This window comes from Desarmillaria tabescens (genome assembly GCF_030435595.1).
Source record: "Desarmillaria tabescens strain CCBAS 213 chromosome Unknown EV420scaffold_1, whole genome shotgun sequence".
Lineage (NCBI taxonomy): Eukaryota > Fungi > Basidiomycota > Agaricomycetes > Agaricales > Physalacriaceae > Desarmillaria > Desarmillaria tabescens.
In genome coordinates this window covers 1,286,351-1,301,687 of record NW_026848300.1, presented here as the reverse complement: position 1 = coordinate 1,301,687, position 15,337 = coordinate 1,286,351, and the positions used below count along the sequence as shown (strand labels likewise).

General features: G+C 51.0%; 5 protein-coding genes across 5 annotated transcripts; all 5 read right to left on the bottom strand.

The window, feature by feature from the left end:
- Positions 1 to 1,325: 1,325 nt before the first annotated feature.
- EV420DRAFT_1243120 (uncharacterized protein) lies at positions 1,326 to 1,571 on the bottom strand (the record flags this gene model as incomplete). The annotated part of the gene is made up of 1 exon (XM_060466653.1): positions 1,326 to 1,571. A coding segment is annotated over one exon (246 nt), but the record flags the coding sequence as incomplete, so codon positions are not given.
- A 558-nt stretch (positions 1,572 to 2,129) lies between these two features.
- EV420DRAFT_1258580 (uncharacterized protein) lies at positions 2,130 to 2,552 on the bottom strand (the record flags this gene model as incomplete). Its single annotated transcript, XM_060466899.1, has 1 exon — positions 2,130 to 2,552. A coding segment is annotated over one exon (423 nt), but the record flags the coding sequence as incomplete, so codon positions are not given.
- Positions 2,553 to 2,876: 324 nt separating this feature from the next.
- EV420DRAFT_1245575 (uncharacterized protein) lies at positions 2,877 to 3,821 on the bottom strand (the record flags this gene model as incomplete). Its single annotated transcript, XM_060466684.1, has 1 exon — positions 2,877 to 3,821. A coding segment is annotated over one exon (945 nt), but the record flags the coding sequence as incomplete, so codon positions are not given.
- A 126-nt stretch (positions 3,822 to 3,947) lies between these two features.
- EV420DRAFT_1258614 (uncharacterized protein) lies at positions 3,948 to 4,283 on the bottom strand (the record flags this gene model as incomplete). Its single annotated transcript, XM_060466903.1, has 1 exon — positions 3,948 to 4,283. A coding segment is annotated over one exon (336 nt), but the record flags the coding sequence as incomplete, so codon positions are not given.
- A 9,533-nt stretch (positions 4,284 to 13,816) lies between these two features.
- Positions 13,817 to 14,602, bottom strand: EV420DRAFT_1257275 (uncharacterized protein; the record flags this gene model as incomplete). The annotated part of the gene is made up of 1 exon (XM_060466822.1): positions 13,817 to 14,602. The coding sequence occupies one exon, from the start codon at positions 14,600 to 14,602 to the stop codon at positions 13,817 to 13,819; it is 786 nt and encodes a 261-aa protein (XP_060339246.1).
- Between the last annotated feature and the right edge of the window lie 735 nt (positions 14,603 to 15,337).

Genomic DNA, 15,337 nt, shown 5'->3' with positions numbered 1-15,337 from the left:
CGAGATAAACCACGGACAGAAACCTCATCTCGCACCCCTTACAATCAAAGAGGGAACCAACCCGGCGGCCCGAGACTTCGTTGCGGACATACAAAAAATACATGAGCAAACAGCCCTAGCCCTGGAGAAAGCAGCAGAAGCAATGAAACGGCAGTACGACAAACACCAGAAGCCGGCCAGGGAATACCAACCAGGCGACAAAGTCTGGTTAGATTCCACCAACTTACACCTCCCCCGTCCCATGAAGAAACTCGGAGACAAACGCGTAGGACCTTTTGAAATTGTATCCAAAAAGGGGATTTCTGCCTACGAGCTAAAATTACCCCCCGCTTGGAAAATTCACAATCGGTTCAACGAGACACTTCTTACTCCGTATCATCCACTGGAATTTCCAAACCAAGAACAACCTACAGCACCACCGCCGGATCTGATAGACGGACAAGAACAATACGAAGTAGAAGAAATAGTAGACCGCCGAGAACGTACAACAGGAAAAGGCAGGCGAAAACGCACAAGGACCGAGTACCTCATCAAGTGGAAAGGATATCCACGGGAGGAAAACTCCTGGGTAAATGAAAAGGAACTCGACAACGCCAGGGAGGTGATAGAAGACTACAAACAAGTCTCCTTCATCACACCGCCCCCAGCGGATTGGTGGGAGGACAAGGACGAATCCGACTCTTGGTCAGAAACCGAGTCCATAACCGAGTCGGAAGTCGATCATCCCCTGGTACAAGCAATACAAGAGTACCTGATCAAACCAAATCCCGAGACACTAGTAGGCGCCTACCTACCAAAGTCAAGCCGTATCGCAGTCGGGACGACTGCCTTAACAGGGGGGTAATATTACGATTTCGCGCTTTATCTTATCTTATCGAACTCATCGTAATCCTGCTATGCTAACTTTCCGACTCTGATCGCATTATACCATGTTGGTACCGTGTGCTTACCGCACCGTTACAGACTCTTGTAGTATATTTAGAACAGTCCAAACTGTATTTAAGTAGCTCGACTGCAGGTCTTACACCTCAGTCTTGAACTAAAGTTTATTCACCCGATAACTTAGTCTGAACTCACTCTCGCTCACTAAGCGATAGCTCCCTGCACATAAACCTGCGAGCAACATAAGGCGCCTGACCGAAGTGCGAGTCACACCTAGTTGTTTGATCTTGTTTGTGTAATCGGTCGCTAACAAACACCTCACAAATATCATGCAACAATTTGCAGCCTATCATCGAAACTTCATCAACAAACAAATAATCGACACCTTGCCACATGGTTATCAAGTCAGTGGTCGTCTTTGTTGGCCTTCCCCTCCAGGGATGCTGGGAGAGCATTAGTAGTGCGTGCAATGTCGATCCTGATATATTTTTAGCTGCAACACCAGTGAATGACGACAACCTGAAACATCTCTCTTGCTGGCGACGAGCAAAAAAATCAGTCAAGGCTTTGATCACAGTGGATTTACCTGTACCACCAGGTCCACCCAAAAACATGTGCAGCTGATCTGGGCGATTCTGCAAACTATGCTCAGCTACAATAAAGAAAGCCCACCTCTGTTCTTTATTCAGATTATATTCCGACGTGATGCTTTCCAAATCAACATCATGGTCTGGATTACACGCTTCAACATCCTGTCTCATTTCAGTGCCCGCGAGTGGAACAGACTCGTAATCATCGGTGTCTCTCATATCCTGACCATCCGAAATATCTGCGCCTAAATCTGACTCACCGATACCTCGCCCGGAATCTCCATTGCCTTGTCTGTCAACTTCCATGGCTAATTGGTTTTTATGACGCCAATCAGAGCGACGCTGCTCATACGTCTTTTCCCAAATCCGCTCCTCGGGCGGTTGTATACTGGTCACTAACTCGCAGGCGTCAGACGGAAATTCTGCACTCTCATGATGTTCAGTTGACTGGCTAGGCAAAGAAAATAGCCCCGCATTAGCAAGGGCGTTCAAGCACTGATTAACCCCTTGTTCACGATGCTCTACTCTCTGAGTCCTTTTAGTATCAATGGTATCCAAATGGTCAAGGATATCTGTCTGTATATCTCCTTCTCCACTAAAGTCATCGTCAATTTCCTGTCGACGCGCATGGACCGAATCTGTATTTAGAGCAGCTTTTCGCCTCCGCTCCTCAAAATGATCATTCCGACTATCTCTACATTCATGCAACATCTGCATATTATCCATCTGATCATTCCACCAAGGATGTTCTTCACAAAACAATGAAAAAACCTCTGACCAACTTAACCCAGATACTCGTAGGTCTTTCCCGTGTTTCCACGGCTTGAAAAAAATTAACATCAACCTACAGTACCTTTGATACATGCTTGACCTGTCTCTCCTAGGAAGACTTCCTCCCCATGGAATGGGGACCAATTTTTTACTCTCTGGTAAAAGAACTTGGGTATGTGTTTGAAGCTCTTTGTGTGGCCATTCAAAGGGCACATGTACGACATCTTCAATATTATCGTCTCCTTCATCGTCGACACAGTCATCGTCTTCATGATCATTACGGCTCTTTCGTTTTAAACTGGCCTTCATAACCTTCCACACTCGAGACACGTACTCCCATACAGACATGTGACCTAACTCCGATCCTCTGTGTATATAATCCTCAACCAATGACGATCTAGCTACCAAGGAACCACTGCGATTTTCAGAAATATAAACATCCTCATTTTCATCCAGAACAAACAAGCCATCAACATCCTCCTCGTCGGGTCCAATACCATTCTGCTCGTCGGCACCACTCACATCCTCAACAGCATTTTCTGTTGCACCACTCCTCGCAGTATCGTCATCTAACAGGGAGTCACCCCCTTCACAAGCAACACCCTCACCACTTCCCATCCTTGCTTTGGTATTGCATTCAGGAGACAGATCCATGGTATCAACTGCCTTCTCGAAATTAGCCCAGTAAACATTGCGAAACAAATGGCTGGTGTAATGATCCTGGAATCCGGAAAGATACATGGCAACCTCTTGTCCTGACAACTCCTGCTTTGATATCATGGAGTATGCGCACCTTTGCAGCAAACACTTCGCTCGGATAGTCACACTATCCTCGTTCAGATCGAATTGTCCCGGCTTCTTTACTGATAACTCTAAAGCTGCGTAAGCCACATTAGCCTTCAATCTAGACTTCGTAATATAATCTGTGATATAGTATAGCACAGCTTTCGTGGATGCACCTGACCCTATGAATTTTATATCCATGTTACATCGAATACTCCTAATCATCGTCTCATTGAAATTGTTGACCCACCCATCAAGCCGTTGCAGGTGAATTTCTCCGGTTTCACGATTGACGATTGTTTCTGGATGTCGCTTGTCCTCGCCAAGTTCAAAATGACACTCCAGAGACGTCCCCTTACAATACTTATAGCATGTATTGGAATGTTTGTGCAACTGAGACTTCACTACCAGGTTTCGAAAATCTTGTTGAATTGTATGATCACGCATATCCGACAGAACTGAATTCTGGATGCCTCGGACAGAACTCAGGTGATACTTTGACGAAGGTACCTTAACTCTGACTGGCGGGGGATCCGGTATGCATGTAGAAATGGTATCGTCCAAAAATTCCACAAGTCTCTTCCTAAACTCATTTTCATCGTCTTTCATTACACAATCCCTGATTTTATTGGGATTCAAACCACCTTCAACCCATACGAGCATGTGGCAGTGAAGAGTACCTCTGCCTTGGGCTTCAACACATCCATAATAAGCTTGTACCACACCAAGCGCACCACCCTCCAGATCTACATTGTCGGGATCATAACCCAAAACAGTCTTGATAAAGGTCTTCATATAAATATCAAAAAATTTCGCTGCTATAAACGGATTCTTAGACACCAACAAACTCTGTTGCCTGTATCCAGACATCTGAGACGGTAGTATGTTATCCACATCGATCTCATCACCCGCAAGGAAACGAACCACTGGGTTGAACACATCCACAGGATTTATAGTGATATAGAAACTAGGCATGCCCTTTTCAAACATCAAACCACGGATTTCATTTCTCATCCCAGATTTCGAAGAAGAAGAGGCTGCAACATGAGAAGTCACTGCTCTCACTTCATTCATAAGGGTGAGCACTCGTTTCTCTTCTGGAGAATACGAACTCTTATAATCACCACAGGAAATACATTCGAGCACAATATGAACCGCTTCCGGTGACACATCTGCAAAACGAGATGCCACAGATGGAAATGCCTTACGTTTAACCTTTAACCCTGTATGCAAAAGCATTGCTCGGCATTGGAGCATGTTAAACACGGAAAAAAGAAACGAATGATGTTCCTGAAACCGTCTATCTTGAAGACGGAAAAGATGCTTCACTCCCCTCTCAAAAGAAACAACCTGAGTACGACCCCTGTCCTCCAAACCACCGACGCCATATGTGTAAGCCACTAACTCTATCGACTTAGATCGTGTTAGGGTCGCTACTCGCACTTTGGTAGACGACGCTCTAACAGGCCAAAGGCGATGAAAGTCGATGGGACAAGTAGTCACGAAGAACGGAGTTCAAGTTAGGTAGAATAAACCTTAGCCGAAGCTGGGGTTCAGACCAGCTGAGGCTCTACTTAAATACACGTGAGTATTCTAAAAATACTACTGCGCAGTCAGTCCGTGATGATCGTGCACCGCGTAATCCGGCTGACTAAAGAAAAAGAAAAGAAAAGAAAAGAAAAAAGAAAAAGGAAAAGAATAACCGTAACATTACCCCCTCCTTAAGACTCATTCGTCCCGAATGAGAATATGTCTCCTTCCTTCCACACAAGCGAGTTGAGGGGCTCCCTTCTGCTTTAAAACAGGATCGATTGGGCCTCCGCTACACCTGAAAAGAGTCACTCCGTGTGTTCGGCTTCCGACCCGCTCTCCCCCTGGACTCTGGCATCCGTTAGAGAACCAGAGCCACCTTGCGCCGGTTAGGCCTCAACTGTCTGTTGGGATCCGCGATCCCTAAGGGTTCAATGCTCGTAATTGAGCGGTGGAAATCCCCTTCTACACCGTGAGCGTCGTTACGCTTAATTTTCGTTCGTGGAGAGTGAATTATTGGAACAGGCGTCGTCACTGGAAGCCGAATGGTTTGATTCCGAATAGAAAGACCAGGTATCATCGTCGGTGTCTTCCTCGTCGTTGGTATCTGAATCCCAATTTTCTCGTATGCGTCCTAGGTTCTTTAGATTTACCTCCTCTTCTTCGTCTGGACGGTCATCGGAGAAATGAATAATGTCGACGACCTCGGAAGAGGCATGGGAATTCTGTTGAGTATCGGAATGTTTTGGATTCGTACACTCGGACGAGTAAACCGTTTCAATATCAGTGACACACGGGGTGTCCGGGTCATGGTATTTGACTGGCAGATTACGAGGGATTTTGTCATCGAACCCAATAGTCTTCCCGTTCTCGTTTACTGTCCACACGATTTTCTGGATTCGTGCTTCATAGTCGTTGACAAGTTTCTCGGCATTAGCCATGTCGGACCGCTTTACCCAGGAGTTTTCCTCCATCGGGTATCCTTTCCATTTTACCAAGTACTCGGTAATGGTACGGCGGGTGCGTCCTCGGCCAACGACGCGGTCTCTCTCTCCCACGATTTCTTCTATCTCGTATTCTTCTTCATCGTCAATGAGTTCTGGGGGTGGCCGTTCCGGACGTGGTTGATTGGGAAATTCTGGAGCGTGGTACGGGGTGAGTAACGACTCGTTAAATCGGTTATGGATACGCCATTTAGCGGGGAGTTTCAGCTCGTATGCTGACGCTCCTTTCATGGCCACGATTGTGAATGGTCCTACTCGCCTGTCCCCTAGCTTCTTCGTTGGACGAGGAAGGTTTAGGTTGGTGGCGTCCAGCCACACCTTGTCGCCGATTTGGTATTGTATTGACTCCCCTTTTCGCTTGTCATAAGCTTTTTTCATCAAGGCGGCGGCTCGTTCAAGGGACTCCCTTGCCTTCTCTTGTATCTCCTTGATGCCTTGGACCAACTTGGAGGCGGCTGGAACCGTGTCTGGGCGTTGAACGGTTTTGATTACTTGTCCGTCGCACCCAAAGACTACTTTATACGGGGAGAAGCCCGTGGCGGAGTGCTGCCGATTGTTGTGAGTGAAGGCCACGAGCGGTAGCCACTCGCTCCAGTCGTCCTGGTGATAGCTGACGAACATCTTCAGATACTTCTCAATTTCCTGATTAACTCTTTCGGTTTGTCCGTCGGTCTGCGGGTGGTAGGCGGTCGAGGGGTTCCCTTCAACCTGAACGAGAGCGTAAAACTCCTTCATGAATTTGGATACAAATACGGCTCCTCTGTCGGAGATGACTTTTTCGGGCATCACCCCGTACGGTACGTAAATGTAGTCTCGCAGGATCTTGGCGAACCCAAGGGATGATAACTCCTCGGTGCACGCTATGGGAATGATGGTTTTAGAAAACCTGTCGACGAGGACGAGGATTGAATTGTTGCCTTTGGAGTCCGGGAGCTTAGTGATCATGTCGACCGAAATATGTGTCCATGGTCGGTCCGGGACCTCGTTCGGGTGAAGTGGTGCTTTCTTGGGGCGACGATCTGCCTTCGTCCGTTGACAGACTTCGCATCCTTTCACATATGCCTCCACTTCAGAGCGCATTCTGGGCCACCAATAGTCTCGAAGAATGAGCTCCTTTGTCTTTTCTATCCCTGGGTGTCTGGCGTTTGCGTGATCATGCCGTAGGGCAATGACTTCACCTCGGAGTCGTCTGTCTCGGGGTACATAAATGCGCCCGTCGTACCACAGTAACCCCTGTTCTCGAGAAATTCCTTTCTCATGATTAAGGGAATCCGAGATCCCCCGATCCCATTTACGAAGATCATGAGTAGCGAGTTTGATCTTCTCATGTAATTCCTCTGCTGTAGGCATAACGAGGGCTCAGAAGTGAGCCGGCTTGAGGACTATAATATCCTCGTTGTCCTGCTTCCCTTGGTCATGGTCCGCTCGTCTAGAAAGTAGGTCCGCTTTGCGATTCTGCACTCCTGGTTTATGGTGCAGGGTAAACTGATACTCGGCCAGCTCAGTTACCCATCGGGCTTGTCGTCGGTTGAGTTTCTGAGGTTTACGGAAGTACTGGAGATTGGAGTGGTCCGTCCAAATCTCGAAGTCTTCCCGAGCGCCCATTAGGTATTGTCGCCACTCTTCCAGCGCGAGCATAATAGCGAGGAGCTCTTTGTCGTAGATCTCGTAATTACGCTCCGTGACGGACAGTGCCTTGGATAGAAATGCGACTGGTCGCCACTTCTCCTCTTGCCACTGGGACAGTACGGCTCCTATGGCTCCTTCGCTGGAGTCCGCCTCCACTCTAAACCTTCCCTCGTCGAGGGGAATGGCCAACACCACATCCTCGCGGAAAAGTTCTTTGAGGTTCTTGAACGCCTCTTGTTGGGCCCTACCCCACTTCCACTCCACCTTTCCCGTGAGTGTAGTAAGGGGCTTGACGTGTTTACTGTAGTCGTGAATAAACCGTCGATAAAAGTTACAAAAGCCCAGAAACGACTGGAGCTCCTGTTTTTTGGCGGGCACCGGCCAATCTAGTAACCCGGAGATTTTAACCGGGTCCATACGAATCCTCCCTTCGCTAATGAGAACGCCCAAGTACTCTGTCTCCTCTACCTCGAATTCGCACTTCTCCGCCTTGAGGAATAGTTTGTTCTGGCGAAGAATCCGTAGCACTTCCCGTACGATACGTCGGTGCTCCTTCTTGGTCTTCGACGCAATGAGTATGTCGTCGAGATAGACTGATACCTCCCCGGCGGTAATGAGATCCTTAAAAATGTCATTCATCATCCACTGGAAAGTAGCGGGGGAGTTAGTGAGACCGAAGAACATTACAAGGGGTTCGTAGAGGCCCCGATTGGTTCGAAAAGCGGCCTTCCATTCGTCCCCTTGCTTTATCCTGACGTTATTGTACCCCCACCGTACGTCCAGCTTGGTGAAATATTTGGCTTGCTTCAGCCGATCCATCAATTCCCCGATAAGAGGCAACGGGTACCTATTCTTGATAGTCATCTCGTTGAGTTTTCGATAGTCCTGGACTGGGCGCAGCTTACCGTCCTTCTTTTTGACGAAGAAGAATGGCGATGCCATGGGGGATTTGGATGGTTGGATACGCCCGGTAGATAGGTTCTCATCAAGGAACTTATCTAACTCCTCCTGCTCTACGGGATTAAGAGGATAGACTTTACAGTCCAAGTTGGCGTTGGCGTTAGGGATCAGTTCAATAGCATGATCCCACGGCTTTCGCGGCGGTAACTCGTCGAAGTTTTCCTTAGCGAATACATCCTCAAACTCCCTATACTCCTCGGGTACTATTTCTTCGAAAGACTTGGTGGTTTTGCGAGCATTGGCCTGGGCGGCTAGTTCATTGGCTTTAGTCCCCATGGCCCGTACGTGGAATGCTTCTTCGAAGTCGATTACTAAAATAGTGTCCCCTTCTTCGTACTCTTCCCATCGGGATGTTGGGTCCGTATCAGGGAGTGAAAAGGGGATTTTTCGACAGGCGCAGCGGGCTAGAGTAACAGCCCCGGTATCCCAGTCTATCAACGGGTTGTGCCTTTGTAGCCAGTCGTGCCCGAGGAAGAGAGGAGTGGATCCTAAGTCCACTACGGCTAGTTCGATTCGTTCCACGTGGTCCCCTATGCGAAGCCGCACTTCGGCATATTCGGTGATGTCACCGCCCTTGTTTCGGGTGCCATCCGCATTATAGACGGGAACTGGTCGGGCCGCCTTTTTGAGATTAAGGGCGTGATTTTGAGCCCAGGTACGATCTATAGAGCTGCCCGTGGCTCCGCTGTCCACTAGCGCTTTTACGGAGTGTGCGTCTCGGGTATCTAACGTCTCCAATTGCACGGTAATTGATACATTGCGCCCTTTCCTCCCTCGTATGTACATGGGCGGCTTGGTGAGATCCCTCAACCATTCCCACCTGTCCCTGGCTTCCGTAGCAGTCTCGGGTTGCTCTTTAAGTTCTTCCCACAACTCCGCCGACACTTCCCCTACGCGTCGGGGGTGTATCCATCAGTTTAGGATGGCATACGCGGCCGCCTCGTTGGTGGCGAGTCGCAGCGCTCTTCGGGTCCAGTGCGGCCCGAAGGGTTCGTAGTACATGTCGCGAACGGGAGTCCGCTTCGCTGGTGATGACTTCGGATCTGGGAGTCTGGGGGACTTTCTTGTCGGTAGTCGGACCGGAATGTCGGACCGCAGGTGAGCTTCTTCGTCCTCTACTTCTTCCAATAAGACCGATGGGGTCTTCCCTCGAAGTGGCATTTGGTCACCGGGACGAGAAAGGTCCCGAGGCGGCACTTGGGCGCCCTTGGTAGTCAAGGTGGTGGAGGAGGGCTCTCTGCCCTGTGTTCGGCCCTGGCCATGGGCGCTTGTGCGCGGCGTTGTAACCTCCACGGTTGTCCTAGACTTACTGCTCTCCTCAGACCCGGCGGTACTTCGGGTAGCCCTTCGCGAGCGCACACATATCGGCTCTCCCTCGGGGTCCGCACCGTTTGCCGCAGCATTGTCCTTGGCTACTAAGTGCGGGTGGTCCCTCGGGTTCACAGCCTCAGCTGCTTTCTCGACGTCTCCCGCTAGAACAGACGGCCCCACAAACGAGGACGCAGGCCCAGCGGGCTGGGCTGTCGGCCTTTCTCCCACTCCGGGGTGACCTCCCTTCGTCAAGGGTGCAGTCAGGACTCGACCTAGGGGGCTCTGCCCTCGAGGGGCTTTCCCTGTGCGGTGAGCCGGGGGTTCCTGAGCTCGGACGGCCCCTAGGGGTTCAGTACTGAGCGCAGACTGCGCGGAGTGGCGGAAATCCCCTCCTACGCCGTTGGGGTTTTGCGATTCCTCATCCTTAGTTTCTTCGATTGGTAACGCGGCAAAAAAGTTCGTGTATTGTTCATATGGAGTACCTACATACGTAGTATAAGTCCGACTAGAGTTACAAGAGTGCGCACCAGTAGAAACTAAGTCCTTAGCCGACGCCGTCAAATCGCTTATTTCGACGCCGGCTCGTCTTTTGACGACTTCTCCTTGTCGCCCTTGACCTCTTCAACCTTTGTAGTGGGGGCCAATTCTTCCTTCTCAGCGTCTGCGAGTAATTGGCGAAGGCGGGCGACGTTGGGCTTCTTGCGAGGGGGAAGTTTGACGGGGAGCCACTTCGATTTGTCCTCGGGACATTTATGCTTTGGGCTCCACCCCGTGTTCCCACACTTGAAGCACCGCTTGTCGGACCGCAGCTTGTCGATCTCCATTGGCTGCCCGACGCCCCCATACGTGGTTCCTGTGGCGTCCTTCTTATCGCCACCGGAGCCGCTTCCCTTTGATTGGTTGCCTCGACCCGAACCACCTTGGTTCGGGGAGGTCTTACTGGCGAGGCCTTGGGCCACGTCGTACCTATAGTTGGCGTCGATCCTTAGGACTCGCGCCTTCCACTGTGCGTAGGTGGTGGGACGTTCGTTGTCCCCATGCATCACCGTCTTGCGCACTGTCTGCCTTATCGCCGCTTCGACCGCTTCGAACATCTGCTTCTCGTCTCCGAACTCACCGCACTTGTGGGCCAGCCTCTCGAACTTCGCGAAGAACTCGACTGCGCTCTTGAAGTCCGATTGGCGGACCTTCTTCCATTCCGCCTTCCAGATGGCGACTTCCGCTACTTCTCGGAATTCTTGCGTGATGTCGCGAGAGAATTCCACCCAAGTGGGGAATCTCCAATGCCCCTGGTCGTCCCAATAGCGATAGTACTGGTCGCCCCACCATTGCTTTGCCCTTTCTCGTAGGTACCCTTGCGTGAACGTGATGCGGTAGGGGTTTTGTCCTTGGTCGTTCATGGTGAAATGCAACGGGAAAACTTGAAAATACATTTCACAGTGGTGGAGGAATCGATTGATGTCCTCCGACTCCCCTGTGAAGTATTCGGGCTGAGTGATCAGCTTGGGTTTGACGTCACTCCAGGGGTTATTATCTTTTCCTGCCGCCAGAGCCCACGGTGGTATGGGGTCCGGGGGTGACGGCATAGGAGGCGGTACCGGGGGGTTCGGTGGTCGCGGAAGCGACCGTAGACGATAATTGTCCCCAGGCGGGGGATAGTCGCCTGGGTATATGGGTTTCCGTGGCGGTTGCATCGGTGGTCGTGGCGGAACGGTGGACTGTTTCCCCTTGTCCGAGGGCCCAGCTCCTGGGTCGTCCATGTCGTCGTCGTCGTCAGGACCGGCCCCAGCCCAAAACTCTTCGGTTTCGAGCGGATTGGGCATTGGTTGGGGGCGACGATAAGGCTCGCACCCCCGCTGAGGCATGTCCGGGTTCATCATGTTCCAGATGATGGCAGCCCGATGCCATGTTTCTACTTCGAGTATATTTTTCATGAGGTAGACGTCCCCCATGCTTTTCGCGGCTTGATAGTCGACCCCCGCGTCAGTGAATAGCCACTGGGGGTCCTTTTCCATGTGTTCCATGATTATCTCATATAGTCCGTGCCAGGGGAGAATGTTAAATATGTCCGGTCGTGGCGTCGGACCCCGTAGCATGACCTGAGTCACTGCTGCCATCACCGTCGGTTCGAGGGCCTGGTTGGGCGGACGACTCGGCATCCTTGGCCTCCTGCCTCTCTCGGGCGAGTCGGTCAATTTCTCTATTCCGCCTCCACCTCCCGATGTCGGAGTCCTCATTGGAGATCTCCTCCTGATAGACTCTCCAAGCTCGGGCTCTGGCCTCGAGGTCGGTTCCCGCCCTTCGGGCATATCCTGTGTAGCGGATGGCGGCGGCCCGGATTCGGTTGTCCACCTCGGCGGGGGTGGCGTCGGGCTCGAGGGGGAGGTCCCAGAAGCCATTGGGCCCGTAGAGGGCGTCCTCCTCGGCGCGTCGGATGCGTGCATCGTGCACTCGGCCTCGGTCCATTCTGGCCTGGATTTCTGGGGACTCCCAGGCATCTCGAGGGAGTCGGAGGGACTCGACGTACATGTGATAGAGGAGCGGCCACGGACGCTGTGATGGAGGGACGGGATCGGCGAAGGCTCGCGACGCGACAGACGGTTCCCAGTTGCTGACTCCGGCGAGTCGCTCGGCAGAGGTAACTGCTCCAAGTTCCTCGGAGTCATAATTTGGGAACTCGCCCCAAAGCTCCCCATCCGTCGGCTCGTGCGAGGGGACGGGGGAAGGGAGTACTGGGGCCTCGGACCCCTCAGAGATCGGGTCGGGCTCTCCCCTGGTCGACTCTCCGGCCACAGGAGCCTCTTCCCCGTCGTCGGCGTAGACCCAACTGGTGTCGGGGTACCAGGCGACCGGGGGTCCTCTATCGGTTGGCCAGGCCCTTGGAACAGGCTGTGGCTGAGCTGGACGGGTGGTAGCCGCGGAGGCTCCAAGGCCAAGCTCTCCGGGATCGTCGTAGAAGTCGTCTCGGCGACTCCTGTTGCGCGCCATTCTTGCGCGATCTCTTGCATTGTCGGCCGCGATCCTCCTGTCGCGGACCTCCTCCCATGTTCCTTTGTGTCCCCACCCTGAGTGGGTTCTCCCACTCGAAGAGCCTCCAGTATCGGTGGCATCTTCCTCCTCACTCGAGTAGAGGTCGTTGAGGAGGTCGTCGAGTCGGGTCCTTTCCCACTCGGTGAGCTCGTCCCCTTCGAACTCGGTGTCAGGGCTTTCTTCGCCCTCGACCAGATTCCTGGTGCCTTGTCCTCTGCTTCCATCGTCGCCAGACTCACCTTGGACTGGAGACTTGTCGAAGAGACCTGGTAAGGGCGAGTCTCCTCTGTCGAGGAATACCCCCCAGGTATCGGTGATGTCGACGGAGTCTGCTGGTGCGCTGGAAGCGCTTCTGTAGGAGTCGGTGCTCGACTCTGAGGATCGCGAGCTGGGTCGCGACGATGTGTATAGGGACTCTCCAGGTCCCCCGGAGGCGTTGGACTCGACATCTCCTATCGTCTGTTGGGAGGCCGAGGGTATGTCGATTACCGGTGGTGGGTACGCCGGTGCGCTGGGAATATAGTGGAACGGAAGTTGCGCGCGGACTCGTCTCCGCTGGCAGCAACGGTGAAGCTGGTACAAAGTAATGGAGCAGAAAAAGAGTATGAAAGTCGCGAAGACGGCGAGAATGGATTCGGACCAGGGCATCCGTCAGTGAATCGATCCTTGGCGTAAGTCGACGATTGACCATGCAAGCTGGTATACAGCGAGGATGGTGAGGACAATGAGAAGAGCGATAATCAAGCTAAGGTCGGACTCGTAGTTGGATCCGCTCATTAACTGGACTTCGCAGGTTTCGTCGGAGGGAGAGCTCGTCACTATCAACAATGCGATTGTCAATAGGGACGCGAGCTGGAGGGCGAGGATGAAGGGTTTAATGTTTTTAGAAATGGCGTAGAAATCCGACCCAGAGTAGCAGGAGGAATCCTGCAAACACTGGAGATGGGACGTATACGCAGGCGAGGAACACTCGGAGGATGGTTACGACAACCAATCCTAGAGGGTCGTTCAAGAGGAATTGCAGCACGGAAAGTGCCACAACGGTGAAGAGAATGAAAGGAAATATGTTGGGCAACGACACGTCGTTGGGCAACTAAAGACGAGCTTCGGCTAAATGTAAGCCACTAACTCTATCGACTTAGATCGTGTTAGGGTCGCTACTCGCACTTTGGTAGACGACGCTCTAACAGGCCAAAGGCGATGAAAGTCGATGGGACAAGTAGTCACGAAGAACGGAGTTCAAGTTAGGTAGAATAAACCTTAGCCGAAGCTGGGGTTCAGACCAGCTGAGGCTCTACTTAAATACACGTGAGTATTCTAAAAATACTACTGCGCAGTCAGTCCGTGATGATCGTGCACCGCGTAATCCGGCTGACTAAAGAAAAAGAAAAGAAAAGAAAAGAAAAAAGAAAAAGGAAAAGAATAACCGTAACAATATGGAAATAAAGTCGGATACATCTTTGGGAGCAAAGTCGGATTGTTGAACTCGTTACTCGGATCTGGATCATGCGGAAAACGAACATACCCGAGGCCATTCTTCTTTACGTGATTCCACGCAGCAAGTTTCAGGTCAGCATACGACGCGTCACCATCCATGTCAGAAATAACGACGTTCTGAAAAGGGACTTTGTCTACAGGAATGGCTTGCGTATCGGGCGCTTCATTTTCTTCAGGATGCTGGTTGTCATATCGAGACGTCGAATCCAAAGTAGCTTTTGTTGGTATAATATGCTGGATGTGTATAGGCAATACGGGATCTTCATCCAATCGTTCCAATACCTCCTCGTTCAAATGAATGTCTTTATACAAAGGATTATTAGCACGCAACCAATTCAATGCTCGACGAACACGACCACCATTCACCCAAAGAGGCTTAGCTTTATCTCGCAGCCATTCCTTGGACGGAAGCTTAGAACCAACGAAAATTACACACAAGGGTGAAGTAATCTCTTCAACACTCGGGGGCAGCATCTCAGCAATATTACCAGGCCTCTGTGGATACACGATCATATGCCCCTCAACACCACGCTGATAAACCGTACCTTTAGAATCAGTCTCTCCCTCGTCTTTTAACTGAACCACGAGACATTTTGTACAACACAGAGCCACCATGGACTCTTCTATAACAGTAAATGAAGATAATTCATCCGGGATTGGACCATAATAATTCATATTCGCCGTTGACAAGGGCGGCATTTTACCTTTCTTGAGACTAGTCTTACAAGACTTACACAACAAAAGCTTAGGCGGTTCTGCAGTCGCATCATCCACGATGCCATCCGGATGCAATAACGCACCACCCCACGATTTGTGCCCTTCAAATCTCGGAATATCATCAATCGGTCGACACGGTCTAAGAAGCTCTAGATTGATGTTGCTAAAAGCAACAAGTTGTTTACTAGTACAAAAATGTTCTTCGCCACAGGATGCACAAGTAAATCGAGCCAACGCTTGAGAACTAGTTTGTTCTTGGAACAGACGAATGATCCTCTCCTTGAGATCTCGAGGAGGAATGTGAGGCCAGGTATCCCTGATTTCTAACAGCTTCTCATTCCTTTCCCGTTCCAATCGCTGCTTAGCTTTATCCCGAAACGCACGACGTTGTTCGTTCACGAAGTCGTTACTGTGCCTGTCCTCCCACGTTCCGACCACACTATGCAACGCAACATCCTTCCCCTTCTCAATCCGACAGATGTGTCTCTGTAACTCCAATCTAAGCTGCCCCACTGATGACTTGTGTTCAAACGGAAGCCTTAGGATGGAGAGAATACACCGCAATAAATGCAAGCTCCCTTTCTTCTGCAGTGCGCATAAAAGTTGAGTCTGATAAGATATATCAGGGTAAGA